General features: G+C 44.1%; 1 protein-coding gene across 1 annotated transcript in view; it reads right to left on the minus strand.

The window, feature by feature from the left end:
• Positions 1-28,000, minus strand: part of plxna3 (plexin A3) — a 138,573-nt gene that overhangs the window by 54,802 nt on the left and 55,771 nt on the right. Inside the window, exons 4-8 of the mRNA XM_061256868.1 lie at positions 22,754-22,894; positions 14,763-14,863; positions 4,500-4,623; positions 4,024-4,180; positions 3,147-3,246 (exon numbers count right to left, since the gene is read on the minus strand). Coding sequence (XP_061112852.1) covers positions 3,147-3,246; positions 4,024-4,180; positions 4,500-4,623; positions 14,763-14,863; positions 22,754-22,894 — 623 coding nt within the window. The remainder of the gene's footprint in view (positions 1-3,146; positions 3,247-4,023; positions 4,181-4,499; positions 4,624-14,762; positions 14,864-22,753; positions 22,895-28,000) is intronic.

Here is a 28,000-nt window from a genome sequence, read left to right on the forward strand (position 1 = left end):
TGTGAATTTTTGAGAACAGTACTTTCGTTTGATGGGGAGGGGTGTTGATGAGAATTTTTGACTTGTGAAAATATTTTCAGTTTTACCCTTTTAGTCTTCCTGCAAAGCGTAAATAATGAGAAAATCAATTGAGAAGGTTTAATCTCAATTCCTTTGCTTACCCAATGTGTGCGGCTAATATCCCCTGGTAAAGACAGATGTGCTACCAAGAGCAACTGAACTAGGACCAAACACACATATCACCTGGTGTACACACACACACACACACACACACACACACACACACACACACACACACACACACACACACACACACACACACACACACACACACACACACACACACACACACACACACACACACACAAACCCAGTCATTAACTCACAACACCGACTCCTTAAAACATGACAAAAGGCCATTCACAACGCACCTGCGGACACCACAGCCCTGACAGGCATCAGATACTGCCCAGTGGCCCTGCTTTTCCGCCTCCTCCACTCTGCCCATCCACACGACCGTGAGGTATCTGGCACATCTAGCCCTGCTTAATTTTTCATTACCTTCACAGTCAACTGTGCTGGTAAACAACCAGCCACCTGGGAATCCCATGGAGTCATTAATGACGACCGCACCTAAGACCGCATACGGACCGCTATTTTCAGTTCCAAGTCAAAGCCCTGCAACTACACATCAAGACCTTTGAGCATCACACTCTCGCTGGAATAATAGTTATAATAATAATAATAATAATAATACTAATAATAATAATAATAATAATAATTTAAAAAGTCCAGCTACTTTCCAGCTTAGCATGTTATTTCTCCAGTCAGGTTATATTTATCTGAATATAAATTGGGGTCCAATACAATTATGGCCACTGTACAGCTGTCAGCGGTGCTTGGACGTCTTCCATCTTTTAATCCTCTGGATGCGGTTCAAACATCTCGCATTCGAGAGCACTTTGTCACGCCTCTGCACTCTGTCCACTGAAGGCGCAGGCACGACGGAGTAATCACGCCATACTTCACACGGGTTTAAGGTCCCTTTGTTGATGTTCTCCTTTGGCATTTCTCTAAATTCTATTATTTTTTCTAAATCCCCCCACACACTGTTGTGAGTTATATTATTTTTTTCCCCAAAAAAACTCTAGTATTCCATTAGACAGCAGCAGACATTCACGTTAGCACCTAGATTAGGGGTTGGCAGCCCTGGTTCTGGAGAGCCGCAGGGTGTGCTGGTTTTTGTTTTCACCTGAAAGAAACAAGGTGAGGTGAGATAACTCTGTAATTATGTGCTCTCCATGACCAGCCAACCCCAGACCTAGGTCAAGAGAACAGCCGCCATATTCCACCTAGTATCCAACCTGCAGCCTCGTGAATCCTTCTGTAGGTCCCCCAACCACCACCACTATGCACAGTTGCACAATTATACGGAAATACTGTGGTGCTAAACTTAACTGTAAATACATTTAATATTATATTATTGATTGTTGCATCAGAACATCAGTCTGGATTGTGTTTCCCTGTTCCATTTTATGAAATTAAGTTATATGTGTTGAGAGCACCAGTCTAGACCTCAGCTAGCCTTCCCCCCTTTGGAGGAGTTTCCAGGCTAAGGAGATGCTAGCCAGTGCTAACCATCTGATAAGCACACACCAGTGCTGAGTGCCACTGATGTGCACTGTGTGCTGAACGGTTTTAATATTGCACTGCAGCGACAAGGAGGGGGGGGCGGGGGGAAAACACAGGGAGCTCTGAGCTATATGTGTTTTAGTAAACAGCCTCCACTCCCACACTATTGATTCAGAGCTTCTCTGGTAACATTTGAAGTGTAAATGAACATATCTGCCGTGGCAAAGGAGAAGAAAGAAAGAAAAAAAAAACAGCACTTTGGCAAACATCAGGGGCCAAGGCCTCCACCGAAACGGAGCCTGTCGGCTTTCACTGCTTTTACTGGAGTAAACAAAGTCCTGAGAGCGGCAGGAGTGTGCCTGCTGCCTCTCCTGGGCTGGGGAGGGAGCCCCTAACACTACCCTACAAGGATGTGCACAATCACAGAGGCTGGCAGCACAACCATTCTGTGTCTACATCAGACCCATATGATCAGTGCAATCCGCTGGAAAAAATGAATAAAACCTCACGAAATCATGGTGTTGGAAAAAGGTAATTTCAGTCATTTTTGGCTCAGTTGGCTCAAAGCTTGATACTAAAACAGAAGCTTTGATGTTCACAGTGTACCTGGTTGAGGTTTTAGTCTAATAATAGTAGTTAGGCTTTGACAAGGCTCCCAGTGGCTGGGTTTATCACTTTATTTTATGAGATCTCGATGTGGGACACTAACAGTATGCCAAACCAACATCTGTCGGGTAAACCCCACTGAACCCTTGGTGCCCGTTACCTCCGGCTGACTAAGACATTAAAAGCCTATTTCACCTGGATCTCAGTGCTGCTTCTGACACCGTCAGCCTGAACATACTGAATCTTTGAGACCATTTTAGTTAGCCTCACCAACAATCAATCCCAAACAGCCCTTGTCTCAAGGTGTTCCTCAGGGAGCAGTGCTCGGTTTATAATTTTATTTATAATTTACATGATCTCTCTTGGTCACTTCAGCTGTCATTAGAGTATGGTATGCTAATATTGCAGGTAATACTCAGATGCGCGTGTGTGTGTATATACACGCATGTGTACAATCAGTACAATATATTATTACTTAATATCTCGTATCTTTATTTTATCTTTGTGTGTATGAAAATGTATGTGCATCGTTATATGCTCTGTAAAATGACCCGTGGGCACGAAAAAGGCACTACACAAACAAAAAAGTTATTGTTATTATTATCTGAAGTGGACAAGTTATCTTTGGCAGTGTTGCTGGCCTCTGGCTCCGTTGTTAAAGCACTGAAGGAATCTCATTGGCACCAGCAGTGTGTGCTGAGAGATAGCAATCACAACTTCCGGTCTCCTCTAGTGTTTTTATCGCTACCCCGCTGTTTGCTGTAAGCGCTGTCAATATTAATACATAAGGAAGTATCCCAGAGTGCTCCCTCCCCGCCGGAGGCCTCCTCCGAAGACAGCCTTTTCACTTGAAAAACAAGTGGCCTTTTCCTCGCCTCCGTGGAGAAAAAAGAGCAACAAATACTCACGACTGGAGCACGCTGCAGTTGTAGAAGATGAAATCCGTGGTGATGAATTTCCTCCCCGTCTCCTTGGACTTCAGGGAGAGCTTGACCACGCGTTTGTCACCTGGAAAGGGAAGCCGTGCGCACTTAGCACCGCCATTCTTCCCGGAAGGCACTGGGCTGTGGCAGTCTCATTGACCTCACTGTCTGTAATTCTGTTTCTGATGGCCTCCGCTGCTTTTCCCACATTTTCAGTGGGAAAGTGCGGCAGTTAGACCTTAAAACACCGATAAGTGTTCTGCTTTTGTTTGTTGGTTAGTTTCAAAGCCTACCACACGCACTTATTGTAATCTAATTACAAAGGACATGTCTCCGTAATGATAATCACCAAAATGGTTCCATTTGGACTCTCCATTATTTCTGCTCTCTAAAGATGATTGTACCAAACATGAGAAATAGCCAGGTTTACACCTTTTTTAGGTTAAAAGCATAGATGTGTTGGCTTCTAGAGTTTGAAAACACAGCCCACGTACAAGCCAGGATGTTAAGAAATGACCATGAAATGTCCACAAATCTCTGTCTCACAGCAGCGTGCTATACTGTGACAGAACAGGGCACATTCCATTCACATCTACTGGACATCCTTTCTTCCGACAAAATAACCAATTGGAAACAGCTGAATGGAGGGGGGGGGGAATAAAAAAAATAAAACATGGCACATTTGAAATGGAGTTGACTATGTTTTTTTTTAGAGCTTGAACATCAATACACTTTTTGGCTGTGTGGGACTTTATAAACAGAAAATTATTTAATTTTAGGACATCTGAATACTGAACACTACTCACGCTTTCACAAATGGACGGAAAGCTTTAAAACAAGAGGAGATTGGGGTCCCCCTTACCATATCCCTGAGTCAGTGCTGGGACATCTCGCAAGGAGGGCGACATGCAGAAGACCTGGCCCTTGGACAGCACCTCCCCCTGGCTCTCAGACAGGTCCTCGAACACACAGGTGACCCCGGTTGAGAGGTTGGGCACGTTGCGTACTTTCATGTTGAGCTTGATGAGAGGACAGAGAGACGACAAGCACATCAGGCCAAAGCAGGCAGGAATTCCTTATGCAGCCATCTTTGAAATGAAAGCCATTTATTGCACATTATTCTCATTTTTCAGCCAACACTGACTGAAGAAACTCCATTGCTTTCACTAGTGTTCGTGACATCAGCATGAGCATGTTCTGTTAAGAACGTTCTAATCACACATTTTAAGTCACTCCAGTAAGTTACCTGCGCAGTGAGGATACATACAGGTGCTAGGTTCAGTGTTATCTACACTCAGTGCAGGCATCTCACAGGAGGAAAGCTTTTATCAGGGATACCTGGATGGAGGAGGACGTGACGGACATGTTGTTTGGCGTGACGCTTATGCCGACACACTGGTCCAGTTCCACGTTGAAGCGCTGCGGCTCCGCCCACTTTTCACAGGCATCCTGTCTGGAACACCTGGAACAGAACACACAGGTTACAGGTCAACCTATCAGATCTCTACCCTGTTAGTAACCATTAGCAACACTCGGATAAATATACAAACACAGTGAAAAGGGAGCAAAAAAACACAAGCACAATAAATAATGGGTTTTTGGCCCACAGTAATGTTTAGGTGCTTGAATACTTCTATTTTTATCACAAATGTAGGTTTCCAGCGACAGTAGCTTGTCTGTACAACACTCTTGGCTGTGACATAAATGCGTGCATTTGGATGGAGTCCACAAACCCTGTGGAGATGCATAATATTATTTATCCCGTAAACAAATCAATTTAAGAAGGAGAGCTGGCATGAGAATGGGATTAATTGAAAGAAGGAGGGACTGTTCAGCTTGAATGGGCACAGTGGAAAAACCAGGCAGCCGTGACATACAACGTCTGACCAAATGAGAGGAAATTATGGCTATAAAGAAAATTTATTATAAACAAACATTCAGTTTTGACATGATGAGACCTGGCAGGAAAAAGCTTTTATTTTTTGACATAATAGAAATAAATATCTTGGAACGTTGTAGTAAAAACATTTACTTTTTTTTTTTTATATTAATAAATGCACCTAGTAGTGTAGGTTTCAAATACGATTTTTGATATTAAGACCAGAGAATCATGCCGGGTCTTAGGAGGTTAAACAATTTCAGCTAAGATGGCACAAAAATATCGAATTTCACAACCTATAGCATTTGCTCTGGAGATTCATTAGAGGACGTAGCTACTGGAACAGAATAAAGATTTTCCACATTAATTCTGCGGCGCTGAAAGGTTCTAATTTCCAACATACCGTCACATGTTTTCTTTGGGATGAAATACAACAGGCTTGACTTTGACTTTGCTACTGTATTTTCATTTATTAAAACAATATCCATCGGACCATTGAAAAAAAAAACCTTCCGACGCTAAAAAGCGCGTGGTTAATGATGCGTGAGGCTCATTTTATTCCTGGAATGGCACATTTTTTTGTAATAAGCTGGGTGTGCTTTTCCCCCCCCACAGTGGAGAATGTCCTCTGCTCCCCGAGTGGTTGTTCCGCACAGCAGCTGGATATTAAAACATTTATAACACTGGCACAATTGTCAGACGTGTTAAGTGGAGCTAAAAGTTGCACATGTTTGCGCGAGACAGCTGCACTGGGAGAGGCAGGGGGGATCTACAGCAGTCTAATAAACATATACCATTTAACGCACGAGCGTTTGTGATCATCGTGTGAACTCCAGCATACTGAACAGCAGTGCTGATGGTCACAGAACTGCAGCCAGCATCTAACTTGCAGATACAAGATCTTTAAGGTGTGAGGTCACAGTCAGAAGAGTACACAATCAGAATGCTCTCGACTGAACGTTCTAATGCCGATTCTACGACTGGTTCTAGAACACTGACTTTCGAAAGGGGAAAGAGAAAGAAAAGATTCAGAAGCATTCCTACTCTTCAAAGCGTTAAACCATGAATGAAGCGATTTCAACCCCCTTCTACATAATCACCGATTTCTCTTCACAAAACATTATTTCCACAAAATGTGCCAATAAACAGGAAAAGAGCTGAAAGATACCAGTGAGGTCAGAGCTTACTAGGGCAGTGAGGTATGAAGACTGCGCAGTTCATTAATATTGTGTTATTTGATACATGTCCTCAGGAAACCAGGAAAGTAAAACTACTGCTCCAGTGCTGTGCTTAAAACAACAGAATGCCTGAGTAAATGAAAGCTTACAGGCAGGCACTCCTGATCTTACTTTATTTGATTTTAATGTAGACAGGATCCCAGCTGCATGAGAGAACACACCAAGATATGCAGAGGCATAAATATGTATTAACTTACAGCACAGTTAATAGGGGTCACAAAGAGGGAATGTAAAATACACACAATTATGACCCGTGCGCAGAGGTTCTCCTCACACACTGAATTTACTGTGATTAGTTTCAGCGTCCTGTTTGAAAACATGACCGCATGCGGACCGCGTCGACGCCGGTCTCAAACGCGCGCGGCGTGGCTTTGATCTGGAACTGCGAGAGCAGTGGGATTATTTACCCGGTTGATTGTGTTTGCTGAGGGCACTGGCGCATTGCTCCGCTAACAGGGAGCCCTGGTGGTCAGGTCTGCCTGCACACCAGGGCAGGTTCTGAGCCTCTTTCTGAGACTAGCAGGGTGAAGTAGCGCGGGACCCCCGATCCCATGCATGTGAAATTAAAATGGATGGAATAGAGATATGAATCTTATGGTCGTATACACCCCTCTCTGGAACCGGCTTAGAAAACAGTCATTGAAATATAATGAGCAACATTTTCCCCCTTGTACACATACACACGCACGCAGTGGACACAGCACACACAGCTCACACACACACACACACACACACACACACACACACACACACACACACACACACACAAATTGAATTCAGAAATCTCACAGTGTGAATATAAATAAGCAGCAGACTGTACTAATCTCTGCATTTCCTCCTCCTGTGTGCAGATTTATAGCCCTTTTGTAGCTTTAGCATTTTCCCGGCGCACTGTTTCTGAAATGAAATTCCACCCAATTAGACCCCGTCTCTTCCTGGTGGGGCCAGCAGAAACGTGATTTATGGTAAGTTTCCTTTCCCCTGGGGGGGGGGGGGGGCACCCCCACACCCCCCACCAGCTGCAGGCTGACAGACAGACAGCCCCCCCACCACCGGACCAGGATTACATGTGCCCCACATTACTCCCATTCACCCTGCCACCCCTACGAGGACAAGATGGACTCGGCACATCTTCAATTAGCGAGAGGAACCTTCTGTGTGAGACGTGATAAGGTCAGAATGGGCTATAAACTGTCGGAGGGGAAGAGAGCGCGCACTGAGGTGTTAAACATAATGGGGGCATTTTTTCAAAGGCGGAGAGTGGGGGGGGGGATGCTCAATATTAACCATCACAGGGGGGCTCAGGCTGATGAATGCGGCCTCCATTTTGCCAGTCTGTTCGTCCTGCCTCTCGCCACACATGCCCCCGGTCGAGAGAATTCATTTCCAAAAAAGGGTTTGCGTTGCGTGCTTACATTTCTACGCGGCCCGTGTTTATTCGGAATCGCGTAAACGTTCGCGGCCGCCCGGCCGCCCGGTGCCGCAATCACAGACTGGCGCTCTCCGAAGACCGCGACGTCACCGGGGTTTTTGTCCCGGCCTGTCATTAGACGGCAGGATAAACGGGAGCGGACTGAACGCGGCGCAGACAGATGTGCGGAGGCATGATCTCATAGCATGACGCGGCGCCGCCGGCTCCAGCCCGGCTGAATGAGGGCCGTGACTTTGCCGCGGGGAAAAGCGCTAAACGAGACGCGTCGAGGCTGTGAGACGGGATAAATTGAGCACATAAACTGGTATATGAGAGAGAGAGAGAGAGAGAGAGAGAGAGAGAGAGAGAGAGAGAGAGAGAGAGAGAGAGAGAGAGAGAGAGAGAGAGAGAGAGAGAGAGAGAGAGAGAGAGAGAGAGAGAGAGAGAGAGAGAGAGAGCTACCGCCACACAAGGCCCGGGTTAATTGTCTATTTGACTTTGATTAGTGAGAAAGACAAGAGGAGACGAGCTTAACTCTGAATAAGAACAATACAGAGAGGACAGCCAACCCCCCTCCTTCTGTCCTCTATTCCAACGCATAATGACCCAAAATCATCTGCATTTTAAATGAAGCTGCCCATATTTTCTGGATGCTGAACGGAGCGCAGATACCCGTACAGGTGCAGGTTCCTTACAGGCCAGCTGGTGGGCTTTCCTTTGTCTTTGCTGGTTCCATTTTTAACCAGAATAACAGCTTCACAACCTCCATATGGCAGTCGATATTCTTCATTAAGTGGTTAGAAATATTTTCTCCAAATGAGCATCAAAAGAGTTGTGAACATTGCTACTGATAAACTAGAATCAAATGTGGATTTACTCAGTCGTTGATGACTCACACTTCCGGAGAAAGTTTTATACCATTCGGTTTCAGCCCTATTTAAGAAAGCGATCAGCCTTACTTAGCATGTAATTAATTCAAGCAAGTCATAGAGACTAAACCCCAGAGGGCCAATAGCCAGTGGCAAAGCAGGAGGTTACAAACAAAATAACACTCTGAAAATAGCATTATGCTAACACTGTGGTGTTCAACCACCTGGTGGTAGAAGGTGGTGTAGAATAAGTGTGCGTGACTGACAGGTTCAATGCGATATTAGTGCATATTTGTGAGAGACTGATTAATTCCCAGCAGCCTGGCAGTTTTCAGCGAGACCCATGTCAGGTCTACAGAGAGATGCTCTCCAGTGCCCTCCAACAGATACAGTAACGGAGAAATCACAAAGCAGGGCTGCTTAGAATCGCACTACAAATCTATCTTCCAGTTTCCTGTTGTTGCCATGGACACGGAGCACTTCCCAGGGTGCAACCCCTCCCCCTGTACTCTGGCTAGGCTAACACGATGGCTAGAGGCTAAATAGCCTTCGGGGAACAGCAGACAAAAACCAAAACAAGTTGAAGAAAAGGAGGAAGGTCAAAACAAAGCCCTGAAAAGGGTGAGTGTGTGTGTGTGTGTGTGTGTGTAACACAGTGAGTATATGAGTATGTGTGAGTGTGTGCGTGTGTATGTGGGGAGGGGGTGGGGGTCGGTCTCTCTTAGCAACCTTCTGACTTGCCATCCCCAGGGAAGGGAACAGGCTCTTTCAGCACAGTGGCAAATTAAGAATTAACCACCTGAAGAGGCTTTACATATGTAATTATAATTAACCTGTTTTTACACACAGCAAAGGACAGACATTAGAGTGAGAAAGAACATCACCTTAAACGCACAACTCACAAACGTGTTAAGATGAGAAACATGGAAAAGTTCACGTTTAATGTTGGATTGCAAGAATCACACATTTAAGGGGATCTTAAAGTAGGCCGGAAAGGTCATTTCACATTTAACCCTTAGACTGATGATTGTTACCTGAAAAAGTGAAGACCTTACACATGGTCTCTTCAATGCAAAACAACTAGTGCACTCAGTAAATCACTTATAAATGTTGTTTTTTATCTATTTTGTCTATATATGCAATATGTAGAAATGCATACTTTATAATAGTGCCAATGTTTAGTCTAGGTTTGTGGTTTAGAAAAAAAAAAAAATGCAACAGGCTAAATAGAGCTGAAACACACATTATATATTGATTAATCTAAACAAGTTAAATAAAGCCATGTACAAATGAAGAACAATCAATTCTCTCATTTACATTGCTCAATCGTGATAAAAAAATATAAAAAAATAAAACTAAAAAAATGAAGAAACTTATTTTGTTTGGTACCAAACAAGCTTCAATCCTCGCTATGGTCAGGAGTGTGGCAAAATTACAGCAATACAATTATACTCCTTTCCATGTTCCCAGCTGTCAATCATATTCTCTTACAACAGCCATGAACCTAAGCTAGAGAGAGCTACAGTATTTAACAACTGAAATGAAAGGCATTGCCTCAAATCCACAACCTCTTCACTGCCATTGCTAATGAAACATCTTTACATTACATTACATTACATACATACATCTTTAATGTCTCAACCACATTTCCACGAAACCAGCACGGTCGAGGGCAAACCAAACCTCAACCAAAACACCGGGCTCTCACCGGGTTTAAAACCCAACATAAATAATGCAGTCTTCCTTTAATGTTGATTCAGTTCTCAACACATCCCTCTGCACAAACTGCCCTGACTTCCTGATTTTGGTCTGACTTCTGTAGCACCATGTAGTCAAAAACCCCACCAATCAAAATCCCCAAAACATGCAAGCCTGTGTTCTACGACAAGGACACACAACGGAAATCTCAGCAATCAAATCCTGACTGGGGCAAGCTTCAGTTTAGGACCCGCGTTACCATGGAAACTGCAGAAGTGAAAGCGGACCATTCTGTTCCCCTGAACCAGACCAGCTTGGCCTACAGATGAATGTAGCATGTTAAAATAATTGCCTCTTCAAACTTTCTCCCAAGTCTGTGTGTGTGTGTGTGTGTGTATGCAAATTAAAAAGGATTGGCTTCAAGTGACAATTTTGTTGCTTTGGTTCTGTACTCCAGCATATTGGATTTTAACTGAAACAATGAATATTAGGTTAAGGTGCAGGCTGTCAGCTTTATTTTGATGGGACCAAATTGACAAATTGATGTAATGTGAAATAAAGACATGAAATTTAGTACTTGGTGGCAAATCCTTTGCGTTCATTGACTAAGCCTGAGACCCATCGACATTACCAGGCAGAGGGTATGTTCCCTGTATATGCTTTGCCAGGCCTGTACTGCAGCCATCTTCAGCTCCTGTTTCTGGGGCGTTTTGCCTTCAGTCTCCTCTTCAGTAAATGAAGCACATGTTCAGTTGGATCCAGGACGGGTGACTGACTTGGCCAGTCAAGAACATTCAATTTTTTGGCCCTGAAAAGCTCTTTGGTTGCTTTAGCTGTGTGTTTGGGCTCATTGTCCTGCCATGAGGTCCAATGAGTTTGGAGGCATTTGGTTGGATCTGAGCACATACGATATTTCTGTACACTTCAGAATTCATCTTGCTGCTGCTGCCACCAGCAGAGATAAGTGAGCCAGTTCCAGGGGCAGCCATAGATGCCCCAAGCCATAAGACACCTCCACCATGTTTCCCAGGTGCTGGGTGCTGTTCCTTTCCTTCTCAACACTTTCTGAATTCCATCACTCTGATACAGCATAATACTAATTTTCCATAGGTCTTTCAAAGTATTCTTCGGTCCTTCACAACAGTGGCCTTTCCGTTGTTAACCTGGCAGTTTGCTATTGCACAGTTCACCAGACTGCTCTTGGCTTCTTATCAAACAGCTGATTTTGACACACCCAATGTTTTGGCTATGTCTCTGATCATTTTTTTGTTCCTACACAGATCACCCGATGTGGATGTAATTATCCTCAGATTAAATCTGGCAGTCTGCACTTTAAGTACATATTCATAGTTTTAATTCAACTATTATTTTCAGAGCCAAACACGTGTCACTCTCCAAAAAAATTTAGTGGTGCGTGTATGTAATCACAATATACTAGTCATCTGAATTTTTCAAATCAGGCATCATTTGTATCTAGTGTCAGTTCATAGAATGCAGGAATCTGAAAATGGGGAATAGCCTAAAGGTTGGGGCTCTTTTCATGAAAAACATTTTTTTTTTTTTTTTTTTTTTTTTTTTAAAGCTTGTTGCCAAGTGCTGCAGTGAGAGAGACAGAGCAGCGGGAAATCTGCAGCACATGAATAAGCCGTCTTAGGCGTCCTCCGCCTGCCTGTGAAGATGAACAATAGGCCCCCTTCTCAATCTCTCTCGGTCCCCACAGGGAAAGACTCCGCAGCGCGGGAACGAGAGTGCCTTGTCCCAGAGATAGATGTGGGCTGTCACACTTCTCAATTTTACTCAACCGCTCCCTTTGTCCGACGCTTAAACATCCCAGAGCTTACGGCCCAACAGCCCGGCGACGCGTCAGAACCGCACAGGCAGGGGGAAGGATCAGATGGCAGACATTTTGAGGTTGCTCAACTCAAGAAAAAAAAAAAGGCCAAGATTCTGTCTCACTTCACGATAATAATTTGTGGTGGAAAAAGAAGAGGTTAAATGTGTGAACGAAGACCATTCAGCCAGCGAATCTCTTCTCATCACTTTGCTTGATCTCACATTAATTGCACTGTGCAGTGGTTGTCACAAGGTCATGTAAATTCTGGGAGCGCAGCATTAATATGCAAAGAAACGTAATTTTCAAACTGGAGCTGCAAAGTCTAGTCTAATTATTCCATCAATCCCAGATTTGCATCTTAATTAAAGATCTTTATCTTGATTAAGGTATGGAAGAATTGGGAATATAAAGGGATAGAAGAGGAAAGTTGGTAGTATTGAAATTCTACAATGCCCTCTTAGAAGGTTGGAGCCTAGAACAATGCTTCCTTTAGTCCACCAGTGAACCCCATAATCATTTAGTCCAATGATCCTGTCAAAAGCTCATAATACAAAATGGCCTCATACCTTGTGGCATTTAAATATACAATATATATTTTACCTTCACCAACAAAAAATGTAAATACATTCAGGATGCAAAACGGCTGCTTTGTATGTAGGTCTTTGACAGCTCAGAATCTTCCCAGATATGTCTGTATGACCTTTGTACATTTACATTTTGTCATTCTGCCTATTGCTCTACGCAAAACCACTACAACTCTGCCAAGTTAGAAGCAGAGAGTTGGTACACAGCACATTTCAGGTCATACCATAGAATGTCAATGGGATTAACTCTGGGCCATTCCTGAATATGACCTTCTTGTCTTTAAGCTCTTCCTTTGTGGTTTTTGCCACGTGCGTTGGGTCATTTGGAACATGCCTATTGGCATGTTGGAACATGATGCTTCACCCTAAAATGCACATCTTGTGTGGGGTGAGACAGAGAGGGTGGGCTTGAATTTGGCTCCATCCATCTTAATGGTATCAAGTTTCCCAGCCCCTCCCGTCCAACAGCAACTCAAATAGCGTGACGCTCCCATCACAACGTTAGATGGCAGGGATGAAGTTACCTGGATGATATCGCTTTCCACAAAACATAGTACTTTGCCTTCAGGCCAAAGAGCTCAATCTTCATCCAGAAGGACTTAGGGTCTTCTAGTAAACACCAGGCATTGTTCTACTAAATTCCAGCCATAGCTTAATGTTGGTGTTTCTTAGAAGTGGCTTCCATCAAGCCACTCTCCCAAGTACTGAAGCGATTGTTGACCTCTGGACAGTTTCTTCCATTTCAGCCAATGAGCTCAGAAACTGGTGTTTTTGCAGCTGGCTTATTGGCAATTACTCCGAAAACTGCCATTCTCACCCATTTCTCACCCCACTCAGAACAGCCTGATATTGGTAGCGTCTGGGTTGCACCATATCCAGCTTTCTGCCTCTTTATCTCACAGCTCAATGGCCAGTTCCTCGGTCTTCAGAAAAGGCTGACTGATCTGATCTGTGGTATTTTATAGTGCATTACCAGTCAGGGGTGCTAATAATTCTGGACCCCACTGTACACACACACACACACACACACACACTTTGCATTCAAATGCATACTATATTGCACATGGTGATAGCTGAAACCACAGAAGGAAAAATGAACATGACCCAAATATATTTCCACGTCTTTCTGCGTTCCTCCCCCCTCAAAATGCGCACATTTCCCCCAAAATGACTTCCACATTTGAGTCTTTCCACTTTCCCTGCTCTTAAACAGGCTATCCTGCTGAAATGCACTTTTCCAAACTCTCCCCCAAGCCCTCACGCACCTCCCCCCCCAGTCCCCTGTTGATCTCCCTGTGGTTTGGGCTGCCAGCAGGACTAAGTTGAGACCTCCCCTATAGTATAACCATTGTACTCAGTGAGTTACAGAGCACGCCCAGCAGTTAAATGTGCTTCTCCATCAGAGATCTCTATTTTTTCCCCGTGACAGAACACAGGGCACTTTCATACGCAGCTCTCAGCAAATTTATCAAGTGTGCTGCAGTCAAAAGCGGGCCTGATGACAACCTTTAGATGGGGGGGTGGAGGGGTTTAGGAGTGAGGCCAGGAAAATCCAGCTGTTTCCTGCATTCTCCGCTCTACCAGCTGCTACCCAAGGGTCCACAGGAAGTACACATCTGGGGCAGCTGTCACCTGCCAATTCCTGTGTGAAACCAGGTGAAATGCGTGACCCCGGGGGGCAGCTTTCTTATTGGCTGGCGGAAGTCCAGACATCCCTGCGGTGTTGGAGAAAGGTCACATATCGGCTTTCCGGCTCTTCATAAAACTAGGGGGGATGGAATTTTTATATCTTGCCCCGTTCTGCACGATTCACTTATATCAAGTAAATGTCATGTTGAGTTTATCTGGGCCAATGCAGATTGATGATTTGTGGGTTCACATGTTGCTTCTCATAAAACTCCAGTGACAGGCCGGATTTCCATCACCATGTCATTAAAAACGCTCATACAGTGCGCCGCTCGTCTGTAGCGAGGTGCCATTCGTTATTTAGGTGGAACAGAAACCTTTATTTGATTTAAGTCAGTGGGATCCCTTTTTCAAGTGTGTGACAGTTGAAATGACGTGTGATGTTAGCGATGTGTCACTCACTTGTTGTGGAGGACACACCAGCCGCAGTGAGGGTCCCCAGACCCCAGGCAGGTGCTGCAGGAGTTGTACTGGCCACAGCTCTCCACCGGCACTCTGCTCACCTGCCAAAAAAAAAACACAGAGTAAACACACAGGAAACGTACAACACACAGTAAAAACACAAAACAGAGTAAACAAACAGGAACCAGAGGAAACACACAGAGTCAACGCAAAGGAAACACACGACACAGAGCAAACAAACAGGAAACAGAGCAAACAAACAGAAAACAGCGGAAACGCACAACACACAGAGTAAACACAAAGGAAACACACAACACACAGGAAACACACAAAACAATAAAAACACAACAAACAAGAGTAAATGCACAGACAACACAAAGGAAGAGTAAACACAAAGGAAACGCACAACAGAGTAAATAGAGGGAACAGGACACAGAGGAAACACAAAACACACAGAGTAAACAGGAAATGGAAGTAAAGGAGTAAAGGGAGTAAAGGAAATGCACAACACACAGGAAACAGAGGAAACATACAACACTCCAAGTAATTGCACAGGAAACACACAGAGTAAAGGAAAAAAACACAAGAGTAAACACACAGGAAACAGGAAACACCAAGTAATCGCACAGTTAACACACAACAAACCAAGTAAACACACAGAAAGCACACAACACACAAGAGTAAACACACAGGAAATGCATAACATACTGAGTCAACATTAGATTACATTATTGTTATTAGGCAGACACTTTCATCCAAATACATTTTCATTTTTACACAAAGTAGTTTCGTGTTTAGACAGTTTTTCGGGAATGTCGACGATTGCCTACATCTCTGGGGAAGTGTGGGTTGGAATTCAAGTATACGTTTAAGGCTTTTGATGGAGGCACACCTGGGATCAAGCCCTCAACCTTGTGTATACAATGCAGACACAATGTTCTCCCATTCCTGTATCGTTCTCGGGTTATCAGTGGAAAGGCACACGCATTAATATGCAGTGCAGAGCACTTCAGAGGAAATATAAGTGGAGAGGGCTATGAATGCAAAGCTTTAGCCACCTTGGCTGCCATATCACTGCGCCCATTGAGAGCCTGACATTGAGCCTCTACTGCAAAACAGCAGCCATTCAAAACTATATTCATACCCACAAATCCTTTTAAAGAGAAGAATGCTGCGCTTTTGAGTCCCGCCTTGAAAAAAAATGGATTTTCTCGCATTAGGGGTTTTTCTCCAAATGTAGAGAAAGCGTCATAAATAATCAAACAAACTTCAGCACCGCAAGTCTTAATATGAAGAGCGGCGGTTTTGTGAACGATATAAAAAAAAAAGAAAGAAAGAAAGAAACGAAATGGCAGAGCGCGGTTCATCCTTTTCACCGGGCGGTATAAAAAGCGGACGACCTTCAGAGAAAGAGAGGCGGAAAAGGCCTGCGCTTCAGTCCACTTCAGACCTCCCTGGACAGGAACGCAGACGCGTGGCGACCATCAAACCGCATTCATGCCGCGTGGCCGGGGCCCTGAATATGGAGCCGCACAATCAGGGCTTCTTCAATCACAAAGGCCCTCTCCGAAACATGAGGGCCCGGTTCACCTTGGACCGGTTTACAGCGCATTGTAAATGCGAAAGAACGGCGCTGTAGATGTTCTAGGCCACGGGCAGAATACGCCCAAGGCCGCACGGAAACGCATCAATAGCGCCGCGGGTTTATTAAACAGCAAGACTAAATGGTCCGCTCTCCGTTATTCATGAAACACGCACACCCCGTGGGGTTTGACAATACATGGAAATGGATACAATTGTACACAAAAATAATAAAAAAATACTGATATAAAAAGTAAATATATATATATCAAAAAAAGTAATAAACTAGCAAACAAGGATGCTTCATGGTGGAATTAAGCAAGTTGGCTTTGCATGTTGAGGTTTTGATTAAACCGGGGCTATTTTGTGATAAATCATTACCTCTCACATTAATAGTGGATATTGAATCAGAATTTCAAAAGTAATTTGGACTTATTATTATTTTTAATTGCAGTATTAGGACACAACCCCCAGAAACATATACCAAACACACACAGTAAGGCAGGGGTCCATTAGGGGTTTACAGGGACCTGAAATATTTATAATTACTCACAAAATCTGGCCTGAGCAATTCCCTGAGTGTTCCTTCCTCATGTACAAATGATAAACTAGACCTTGGTGAAGATGACAATTAACCAGTAAAAAAAAAAAAAAAAAGCAAAGCTAGGCTTTGTTAATAATTTAAAAAAAACTCAAGCCATGTTCTGAACAGCCCACTTCTGAATATCATCATAGCATTGTGTCCTCATTTCAGCAATCACTAGCAAAAAGAAGAAAAAAAAAAAAAAAAACAATAAAAGAAAAACAAAATTAGAGAGAGAAAGTTTAGTCACTAAGTGGGGAAAGTTGTACAGATTCTGGGCTCTGTGCAGACAGCCAACTGTTTGCAACTATTAGTCACCCACAACAGTTGGCCATAATGAGCGTCTTAAGCCTTTAAGTAATATAATACGCAGAATATCCACGCTTGTTAAACACTGGGATTCTGACACATTAACTAGCCCAGATATTCCACAGAATTCCACTGGAAAGCACCGCTTGCACATTCCCAAATGCATGATGCAACTTTGGCACTACTTTGCTGTAACCCTCCAAGGTGCTGAGAAAGGTGAATAAAAAGTATTTCAAAAAGAATACTCTTGGGTGCAGAATAAAAATGAAAGATCTACTGATCCCCCCGTGTCATTCAGCAATGTCACCAGACAGAGCCAGTGACAGACACCAACACACACACACACAAGCCTGAGTCACGAGGCCTTGTTTGTCAAACCAAGGCCTGTGTGCCCATCACTTCCTCTTTCACTCGCTCTGTTGTTCAAACTCCACATGAAAACAACCCGCCCTGGCACTAGGGTCAGCCTCAGGACACGTTATATTCTATTTATCTTCATATTTTCCTGCTTTTCTATGTGTGAGAAAGGAGCTTTAAGCAACATGGTGATCGTATTAAGCAACACTGTATGAAAACTTATTTTAAAGTGTCTCCACCAGCCCATACTCTAGACGCACGCTAAACTTCTAAAAGAATTCTGCTGATTCATATTAGTCTAAAGTGAGAATAAATATTTGAACAAGTGCTTGAGCATTAGTCTACTCTGTCTACAAAGACAATATGCAGGTCTGCACTTACTTATGCAGGATAAAAGTAGATCACTTTCTGAGGAGATCAAAATGGGCCATCGGGGGTGTGACAAAGTGAAAAATCATGTCTGCAGCTCATTGGATTATGGTTATTTTCAGTGCTTTATAGCTTCATAACACAGCCAGCTGACCATTGGGTGACACTGGATGGTTGAGAAATACTAAGACAGCATCATATACTACAATTCTCCAATTTACAAATGTGTTATGAGTCTGTCCCATCAGCTTCACTTGCAACAGATTTGTGTAAAAATGTCAGTATCTTGCCTTTTTACCACCAGATGGCTGCCACAGGCATTCGTTTAGTCAAGTCAGTTTAGCAGCACACCTCTTCACAAAACCTTTTTTTTTTTTTTTTTTTTTTTACAAAAACGTCAGCCATTTTGATAAAGCTTGCGGCATGATTAAATCATTTTATATCCTGTTCCCGGGCTGGAGGACTCCTGAACAATATCATCCTAAAAACCAATTACTCAAGAGCACGGCACCATTAGTCATGAAATGGATTCCAGGTGGGGTGGTCAAAAGAGGACTAAAAATCTAATGAAAGTTCTCTCTTGCAAGTTTGAGATTCTTTCTGACTGCTCATCGTTCACAACCATGGCAACCTGTACCAAACATGAGATTCAAACATTCCACAAAACTGATCGACTCCAACTGAGAATAGGCTTTTCAGGGAAAAGTAAGTTCCAAAGATAAATATATGAAAAGGTACTTTTAATACAATGTTAAAACTAAAAACTTCTTAATAGATTAAGAACCGCCAACATGTGACAACAAAAATACATCACTGATTATATGGACTGTACAAACTAGGTGGCCAACCAATGACAACTGAAAAGAGAAAACTCCAGGAGAACTTAAAAGCATAATCACACTTGCGCTCTGATGGATGGCATTGCCTTAGTGGAGCTTCGCTCGCCGGCTGGACCACACCCCATGATGAATGCTGTTCTCAAACCAGATCCTGCTATTCAGAGATGTGGGCTGGTCAGGACAATGTTTCAATCACAACATAAACGCTATTAAACCGCTCAGGGGGGATGTGCGGCCTTGGTCTTCAGCGAATAGAGACATAATATTTTGTCAATAAAGCTTGAGACCAGACATGCGGCCCCCGTATTGATTTGTTTAGTGGAGACTTGGCACCAACACTCCCACAATCCCAGAATCAATTGTTCAAATGGTAAAGAAGACCCGAATGTTAAAACAATGACGGCTCCCACTTTGTCGGTTGTGAGTCGGGTGATTGCGAGGACTATGCTCACGATGACGATTGCTTATGAGCAAACGTAAACCTGCTTGAACCAAACAGGACTGCAGAAACTGAAGTTAATTTAAATCTGTTCTGAGTGTAGTCAATGCAAACATAATGTAAACATCACCAGCAAATAAGAGCAGGGTATTCTTTCACTTCTGTGCCCTCATTGTGCCCAAACATTAACAAAACCAATAATTACAAAACAATATTTGCATCCATAAAGATATGGATGCAAATATAAAAGACATTTGTATTTAACAATAATACATTTGTTGTAAATCGGGCGATGCAGCACTGAATATATATAAAAAATGAAATAAGAATTGTGAAAAACAATAATATGTTAAGCAAGCATGGGAGAAAGAGAGACAGTGAGCATGAGAGTGAGATAATGAGAGATAGTGTGAGAGAAAGAGAGAGAGAGAAAGACAGTGAGCATGAGATAGTGAGAGATAGTGTGTGTGTGTGTGTGAGAGAGAGAGAGAGAGAGAGAGAGAGAGAGAGAGAGAGAGAGAGAGAGAGAGAATGAGAGTGCGATAGTGAGAGAGGAATCTGATGAAAAACAGCCTGAACATCCCGCAGGTAGAGCAAACCGAAGCTCGGCCCTGTTGTGGGTTTTGGGGGCGGGCTCCTCCCGGTGTTTACCCTCGCCCGGCGGCTCCCGGCCGGCGGTATCACCGTGTCAGCCGGCGGGTGGGCGAGCTGCAGCGCCACACCTTACAGCATCATTTATTCCACCCAACGCAGAGCTGTGAAACCTGCCGCCTCATCGAGCGCCAGGAGCTGTGAAACCTGCGGCTCGTCCGCCCGCTCCCGCTCCAGTCACGCTCCCGCTCCTGCTCCTGCTCCAGTCACGCTCCCGCTCCAGTCACGCTCCCGCAGCCCACAGACGCCAGCGCTCCGCATCCCGAGGGCAGTCGGGAAGAGAGACGCCGTCATCGCGCCACGCCGACCTCTGGCCGAGTGCGTTATCTGTCCCTAGTGCTACAGACAATGTCTCTGCCATCTCAATCATCAGTGCGATCGCAATCAACAGTGCTGATCTCAATATCTGCTGATTAATCCTGACCAATGCGGACTGTGACTGACTGTCTGGCAGTGGCAGTGCCAACTGTGACAGTGACATTCCTACAGTGAGTGCTCACTGTGACAGTGACATTCTTGCAGTGCCAGTGCTCACTGTGACAGTGACTGTGTCAGTGTTGAAGTGACTGTAGGCTGCCTGCAGTTTGGAGGACACAGCAGCCCTGAGACAGTCGGGGGAAAACACGACGGCCAGCCGGCAATAACACAACAGCCCCGCTCCAAAACAGGGCAATTAAAAAGCGTTTAAGAAAAAGTCTTACTCATGTAAACTCACGGAAGCCGTTTTCAGCGTAAACAAACCGACTGGTCTGACTCTGATGATCTGGGCCGGCCGCGTAACGGGGAACACAGCGGATGAAATATTCATCACGGCGTACAGACCGCGTGTGTTGCGCATGCATTATTTACACACGCTACGATTTCTGAAAAGCAAAGGGCAGGAACGTGCGCCTGGCCCTGACGAGCCGGGCTAGCGGCGGAGCGATGCTGGGCCTCAGGTCTCTCCTCTCCTCCCTCCCTCCCTCTCTCCCGCGGCGTTATACGGGCAGATAACCTGCACCGCTGCCAAACCCTGCAGCTCTCAGACACCGTTCCATCATCCCGAGGACAGCCGCGGCCCATCTAAAGTGCCCTGCCAGAACCATCAATCCACAGCCGGGCGATGTGTTCTTAAACATGCACTGCGCCCCTTTTAATCACTAAACGCTATATCGATATCTGGAATGGATCGGCGCGGTTTAGCCCTTAATGCACGGGCACCTTATATAATACAGAGTAAATACAGTAGTAGGAACGGAGTGCGGATGTTCAGGCTCTGCCTGTTTCTTCTCTCCGTTCCCTCCTGACAGCGATGTCCTGGCAGGACCCTGAGACGTACTGCACACTGTTCTCTTCCCCGATTCTCCCACCCCCATCTTTCCACCTCCGCTCATCTGATCCAGTTCTCTCCCACCCCCCCAACCCCCCCAACCCCCCCAACCCCCCCAAACTCGGTTTTAACCAGCCCTTTTGGACCACGCTCCGGAGACCAAGCACACCTGACGAGGGGTTTTCTCCACCTGCCGTAAGGGTGGATTACCTCCGTGCTGGAGGTAGAGAGGGTGCTCCTCCTCCGTGTTGTCTGTGCTTCAAACCCGTGCCCTCGCAAACTCCTCTCTCAAAAGCCTCCTCGAGGCCCACTTCGCTTCATCTCCACACACACAAAAACAACAAAAAAAAACACGCTATGATTTTTCAGCGCATTTACATCTCAGTCTGGAGGCAACCGCACTGTAAAACAGGGCTTCAGTGGGTGTTTGTAGCCGCGCGCGCAAATTAAAATTCACCCCCCGTCAGCCAACCGCCGCTTCTTCCGCGTGTGATGCAACCGTGCCCTGGATGATGCGGCCTACTTTCTTTTCACCGCGGTCGGATTGTTTCTCTCCGCGTGCGCTCGTGTCGAGGTTTGACACCTGCCTGATCTTCTCAACCTCCGCCGCGAAAAGGTGCAGCCTTTTCTTCCCCCTTTCCTTTCCTAACACAAGGCGGCGGGCGGGGTAAAAAGGGCAAGGCTAAATATAAAATAGAAAAGCACTCTCGGAGATTTGCGCGATGAGAGCGGTTCGCGCTTCCTTTCAATTAATCTCCGGCTCCTGAAGGAAAGAATGAGGCCCTGAAAGATGCATTATGAGGCACAGAGGCGTCGTTCTCCACAGCGGCTGCGTGTCAGACCCCCTCAGCCAGCTGGAGAGGAACTCAGCGGCGGCCTTGCGCATTTCACTGCCACAATAGAGCCCCATAGAAACGCGTTACCCTGCCACTGCGTCAATGGAAACGCTTCTCACAGGCTTCATATCGCAGGAACAGCTGAGGAGAAATTCAAAGACGTAAACCGGTCTGTCTTCCTGTCTCGCAGATGTTAAAATTAAGTGTCGGAAAATTCCGGTTCGAGTACTAAAACAAAAAATAAAAAAATATATTAAAAAATCTCTTGACAGTGCTGGGTCCCATTTAAGTCCTTTTGACAAATGTTTCCGTATTATTCCAAGATAGGCTGTCATATTTCGGAACAAATGATCTCGCACTCGCATTACAAATGTGATGGTAATAAAAATCAGCGCCCGGTTGTGTTAATATACACTTCCGTTCTCACACTGGCCTCTACTGATAATGCACTCAATTCTAACGCGCACGCTCATGGGTGCACTGATACCAACATCGGCTAGAAATTTTAAATGAGGATCACGCTGCTGAAAATGAGTATTCTCAATCGAAAACAGAGACCTAGCTCCGAGAGTAGTGCAGTTCCGCGCAGTAAAAACCCTAAGGATTAAGCCAAGGTATAAAACAGAAATAAATAAATAAAAGGTTGCCCCATGTGCTGTGAGACGAACCCTGTCAAAGCGATATCGTGCACATTTCTCCCGTGGTCAACAGCACTTACCTGTTTGTCACTCAGCAGGTAGATGTGTTGGTAATCTGGGCTGAAGACCATGTCCCGCAGAACGGGACTGCCCTCCACGACCGGAACCGTTTCGTACAGCAGGGCATTCTGGGTAGGTGGAGGGACGCCATCCACTCTTATCTGCAATGGCAATGGAGAAAAACGAACATGAAATTTGCAGTTTTACACAGTGTTGGTTTCCAAACGGCGAAAAAGTGTTGTGTCTGACCTGAAAAGGCACAAGGCAGAAATGACTTCTGTGATTATCTCTCGGTAATATGGAAATGCATTTCACTATGAAAAAATGTGTCAAATCTGCCACATAAATATATCTGACCTAAAAAGAGATTTCTGAAAGATTATGAAAAAGGGGGAATGTGAGGGAAGAGAGATTTTTTTATATAACCACATCTTAATACTTTTATTCTATTATTGTCAATATTCTTCACTTCATCAGCATACAGACTGAAGTACTCCTCTCACACACACACTCACACACACACACACACACTCACACACACACACACTCACTCACACACACACTCTCACACACACACTCACACACACTCACACACACTCACACACACTCACAGCTTCTTCATCAGTTCACCTCCTCGCGGGTTGCTTGTTCAGATAAGTAGAGCGCTGAGCAGGGTAAGGAAAACAGTTTCTAAAAATGTAAAAACTTCTTTGATGTGACTGGAGACAAATAATGCGAGGAACAGACAAGCAGTCCCACAGCAGCAAAGATCACCCGTTCCCCCTTTCTGCGGAGGAGAACAGGCGGAAGCTCACACATCGCCCTAATCTATTTTGACGTAAATGTGACGAGGGCGAGGAGAACCGGAAAATAAACAAGGCGAAATTAATGCAGGAAAGACAAAAAAATACGCATTCTGAAAAGAGCAGGGAATTGAAATGTAAAAAATCGGGGGGGAAAAAAAGAAAGAAAAACAGAGCAGATGCAAGGGTGACGAGCCTGGCTTTTCCCTAAATATCTGGGTCGGCCCGAAGTGACAAACATCGTTAGTCTGTTAATTAGCTGCCTCCTCGTTGCTGCAGTCCCAGTAATTAGTGTTGACAAGGTGGCATCAATTAGTAGAAGGCTGCCATATTGGGTGTCACAAGTTGCTGGCCAAGACTGAGACCCTCCATCGCCAGGCAAGGGGGGACAGCAGGGCCCTCGATCTGACGGTCACTGCGGACGGTTTGTCCGTCTCAGAGACGGCAGCTGTGGGCTCACACACAGTATTCACACACACACACACAAACCGCCAGTCGTACGAACATTATCTCCCCGCTTTAATAAGGCACATTTATAATCTTTTAGCTTTAGTCCCACTCCTGTTTTCAGCACGTATAATGAAATGGGTTACAAAATAGGTTCTGGGACTTCAAACTAGAGATTATGACAAGAGCCTGGAAGTCTGTGCGGCAGTGATCAGAGGAAGGAGGCATAACGATTCTCTGTTCAAAGTCCATTGTAAGAATTAATTAAATAAATGAGTAAATGAGACTTAAATATCTGGCTGTAAGTAAGACACAGTGCCACTACGGGCCTAAGTGCTGGCACACAGTCTTAAGAGCAGCGCATGCAGTTTCTTCAAAGGTTTGTGATCCAAAAGTAACTGCTTTCTTTGGGACAATTTCGAGATTATTTAATTAACATAAATTCAATCACAAGATTTATTTGTTTTTATTCTTCCGACCAGTCAGCTTTTAAAAAAAAGACAACTCTCAGACTTCAGTATAAAGACATAGCAGACCATGAAATGTCCACTGTATCACAGGAGAGCAATTTCAGGTTTAACAAGCTGGCCTCCTGGGAAGCCAGCATCTGCACATAATAATATGACAAACTGACAAATCCCAGCAGCTGAGCAGCCGGTGGTTAAAAAGAGTCTGTTCTTCCTGGATTTTTATGATTCGGATTTAATTTCTGAGAAATATGTAAACAAGGCAATTTGAAAATGTCTCTTTGTACATTTCCTTGTATGGATGGTTCACTACGGAAAACACATTGGGTTGGAATGCTAGCGGCTGCAGCTATTCTGAGAAACACTTCTGAACTCAATCTTCAATGAGACCAACCATTTTAACTCAAAGTACTTGATAACCACCTTAACCTAGTTTACTTTCAAGACTCCACAAAGCGCTAATGAAGCTCACTGAAGGTAGCCCTCAATAGGAGAACATGAAAAAGGTGATGTATTTATTTATTTATTTATTTTGAGATTGGGAGTGTCCTAGCTGAGTTGGGAGTGTTTGAAATGCAGAACGCCCCCTTGGTCCTGCTGTGAATTGACCTCTTAGCAACATCAAACGGCTCAGATGAAGGTAATTGGAATTTAGATAAATATTACCTCAGTTTCCTTCTCCCTGTGACTCAAACCATGCCAAGGTGGCATGCAGGCTGTTAATTAACCTGCCCCCAGAGAGGCAGAGCCCGGGGGGAAACTGTTGACGTTTCGATCATAAACCAATCAATTCAGGGTCTCTATTGATCGGTTACAGAATACAAACATGTTAAAGGAAACAAACAAGAAGACGGCACTCTATTGATTAGTTAAAGAATAGGACCGTATGAAATGAAACGTACTGTATGAGAGGCTAGTATTGATCAGGCGCAGAATAAGAACATGCTTAAGGAAACAAACAAGACGAGGGCACTATTGATCAGTGGGAGAATAAGAACATACCAAAGGAAATGAATGGTGAGGGTAGTGAGATGGTTAAGGTTGTCTGCCTGCCTGCATCTTATTCAGGGTTCTCATCAGGTCTTGGTTGGCAGGACTTGGCCCCTATAGAGGGGTTAGGGTTCGCTGATCCCTCTTTTCACTGCTGGTTTGTAGGCATGTTGCCAATAGAAACTGATCAATGGAGCGTTTTGTCTGAACGCTCTCCAACCGTGCGCAGATCCATTTCAGTTCACTGCCAGGATGTTTTTCACAAACGCAAGTGGGTGCGATTGATGACTCAATGGACCAGACAGATGGATTCACCTGTTTGCTTTACATCGGACTCGGAGTTAACGTGGACCATTCACTGAAGCACTAAACATCACCTCTCTACAATTGCTTTCATTTCAAAGCAACCTTCCGCACTTTGGACATGGTAGGTGGATTAAAGTCTTGGGAGATTCCAACATGAGATTTTGACAATATTACTATGTAGTTTGCAATATTTTTTTCTACACTCAACACTACGGTTATCATGAAAATATTAGTATATTAGTATATTTCCACATTCTCCATCCTCACTCCAAGCAAACCCTTTTTGAAATGCAGGAAGGATAGCCAATGCCATGCCATTGTGTGTTCTTTTCAGTGAAATGGTAATAACTCACTTCAAGTTTCATTATTTATATTTAACCTTTAAGGACACTTTTTGTATTTAATCACAGTGCAGCCGCAGTACATTCCAATACATTTACAATATAAGTTACAGATGTCTCAGACAAAAATACAGACCTTAATCTAATCCTAATACAAAAAAATGAATTGCAATCGATATCAATTCGCCATATATACTGGTAATTTAAAAACAAACCATTTTGTACGTGGTCTACACGCATATCAAATATCAACTGGATATGGTGAAAAGCCATCAAACTGACCCATGGTGCTGCAAATTTAATAATCCGCTCCCCTACAGCTGTTTGGAGAACTCTACGGTAACATGACACCTGTAGTCTGGGGCAAATGCACACAGTTCTGACCAGAGTGTAAATATTTGTTCATGGCTACTTTCACATACATTTCGTAATCCTATATGTAAAAATGAGCTTTGTACATTTAAATTAATTGCCAAAACAAGTCAATATGTTTTTTAAATCCATATTTTTTTACATTTTATCACATGGCCTTCCTGTTCAACGTCCTCCATGACTGGGGGAGGGTGTGCATTAACACACGTGTTCCTTTGAGACGTGGGAAACCAGCCGCTAGTACTTACCCCATGCGGTCAAAACCATGAAAAATAAAACCCGTCTTAAACACTGTTTGTCTTGCAACAAGACTTCAAATCTTATGTTTTTTTCGCTATTATTAGCATGTTCACTGTTTGTAAAGTTACGGTTTGCTTGACTAGTGAAATGCATAACTCATTGGCGAATCTAGAAATAAGACTCATTGGCAATATCTTTGGCTTTTGTCAACATGTACTTTAACATGACAGCGGTGGCCTGTAGTGTAGTGGTTAAGGTCGATCACCGGGACCCGCAAGGTCGGTGGTTCGATCCCCGCTGTAGCCACAATAAGACCTGCACAGCTGTTGGGCCCTTGAGCAAGGCCCTTAACCCTGCATTGCTCCAGGGGAGGATTGTCTCCTGCTTAGTCTAATCAACTGTATGTCGCGCTGGATAAGAGTGTCTGCCAAATGCCATTAATGTAATAATGTAATATGCTTTTTTCATCAAAATAAAAGGAAAAAAAGACTGAAGTCTAAATACAGGACTTAAATACTTGCTGAGACAGACATATTTTTTAGTTTTGTTTTTTAGTTTTTGTAGTGCAGCAGATCAGCAGCAGATCAGCATCAGGTGCATTGCAGACAGTCACTGCACACTGCGGTGGGAAATGCACCAATACATGCACGCATTTCAACAGACTGATCTGGCTTGTGCCTATTCCAAGGGAGCAAAGCCATGAGCAAAAAATAATACTCACTTTAAATTGCAATTTTGCAATTGAATGCACAGTACCTACCCTACTAGCTAGGGTACAAGATTGCTTCTGAGAAAAGAACAACGATCGTACTAATTGGTTCATTAAAGGTTCGTGAACTTATTCATTTGGGGTTGTTCTCGTGGACCACCCAATCTCAAGCTCTGTGTGAGCGTTTTAACACCCAGGATAAGCTTCCAGTGCGCTCAACTCCCACACAGCCATAACTGAGTCAGCACAAACAGTATCTTAAGCATGACAGCTCCAGAGGTGATTGTGCGCTTACCAAAACAAAGTTACAGGAAGATGTTTGTCCTGGAAAATGGCTTTCAAGTAAGGTCAAAGCACTGAAGCAGACAAAATAAGCAGCAAAACAAATGTAATACTCTGTGGTGGACAACAGAGAACCACACTATGTAAACATCATACCACAGTGCATAAGCTAACAATAATACAAATAAATTCATACACTTGCATTTGTAATGCAGAATAGTTAAACGGCAACTTGACGAGATGAAAGATGAACATGAAGTTTAATATAATTTAATTGCTACCATATGATTGTAACATGACATTTGTCATG

The sequence above is a fragment of the Conger conger genome, chromosome 10, assembly GCF_963514075.1.
Source record: "Conger conger chromosome 10, fConCon1.1, whole genome shotgun sequence".
NCBI classification, from domain to species: domain Eukaryota; kingdom Metazoa; phylum Chordata; class Actinopteri; order Anguilliformes; family Congridae; genus Conger; species Conger conger.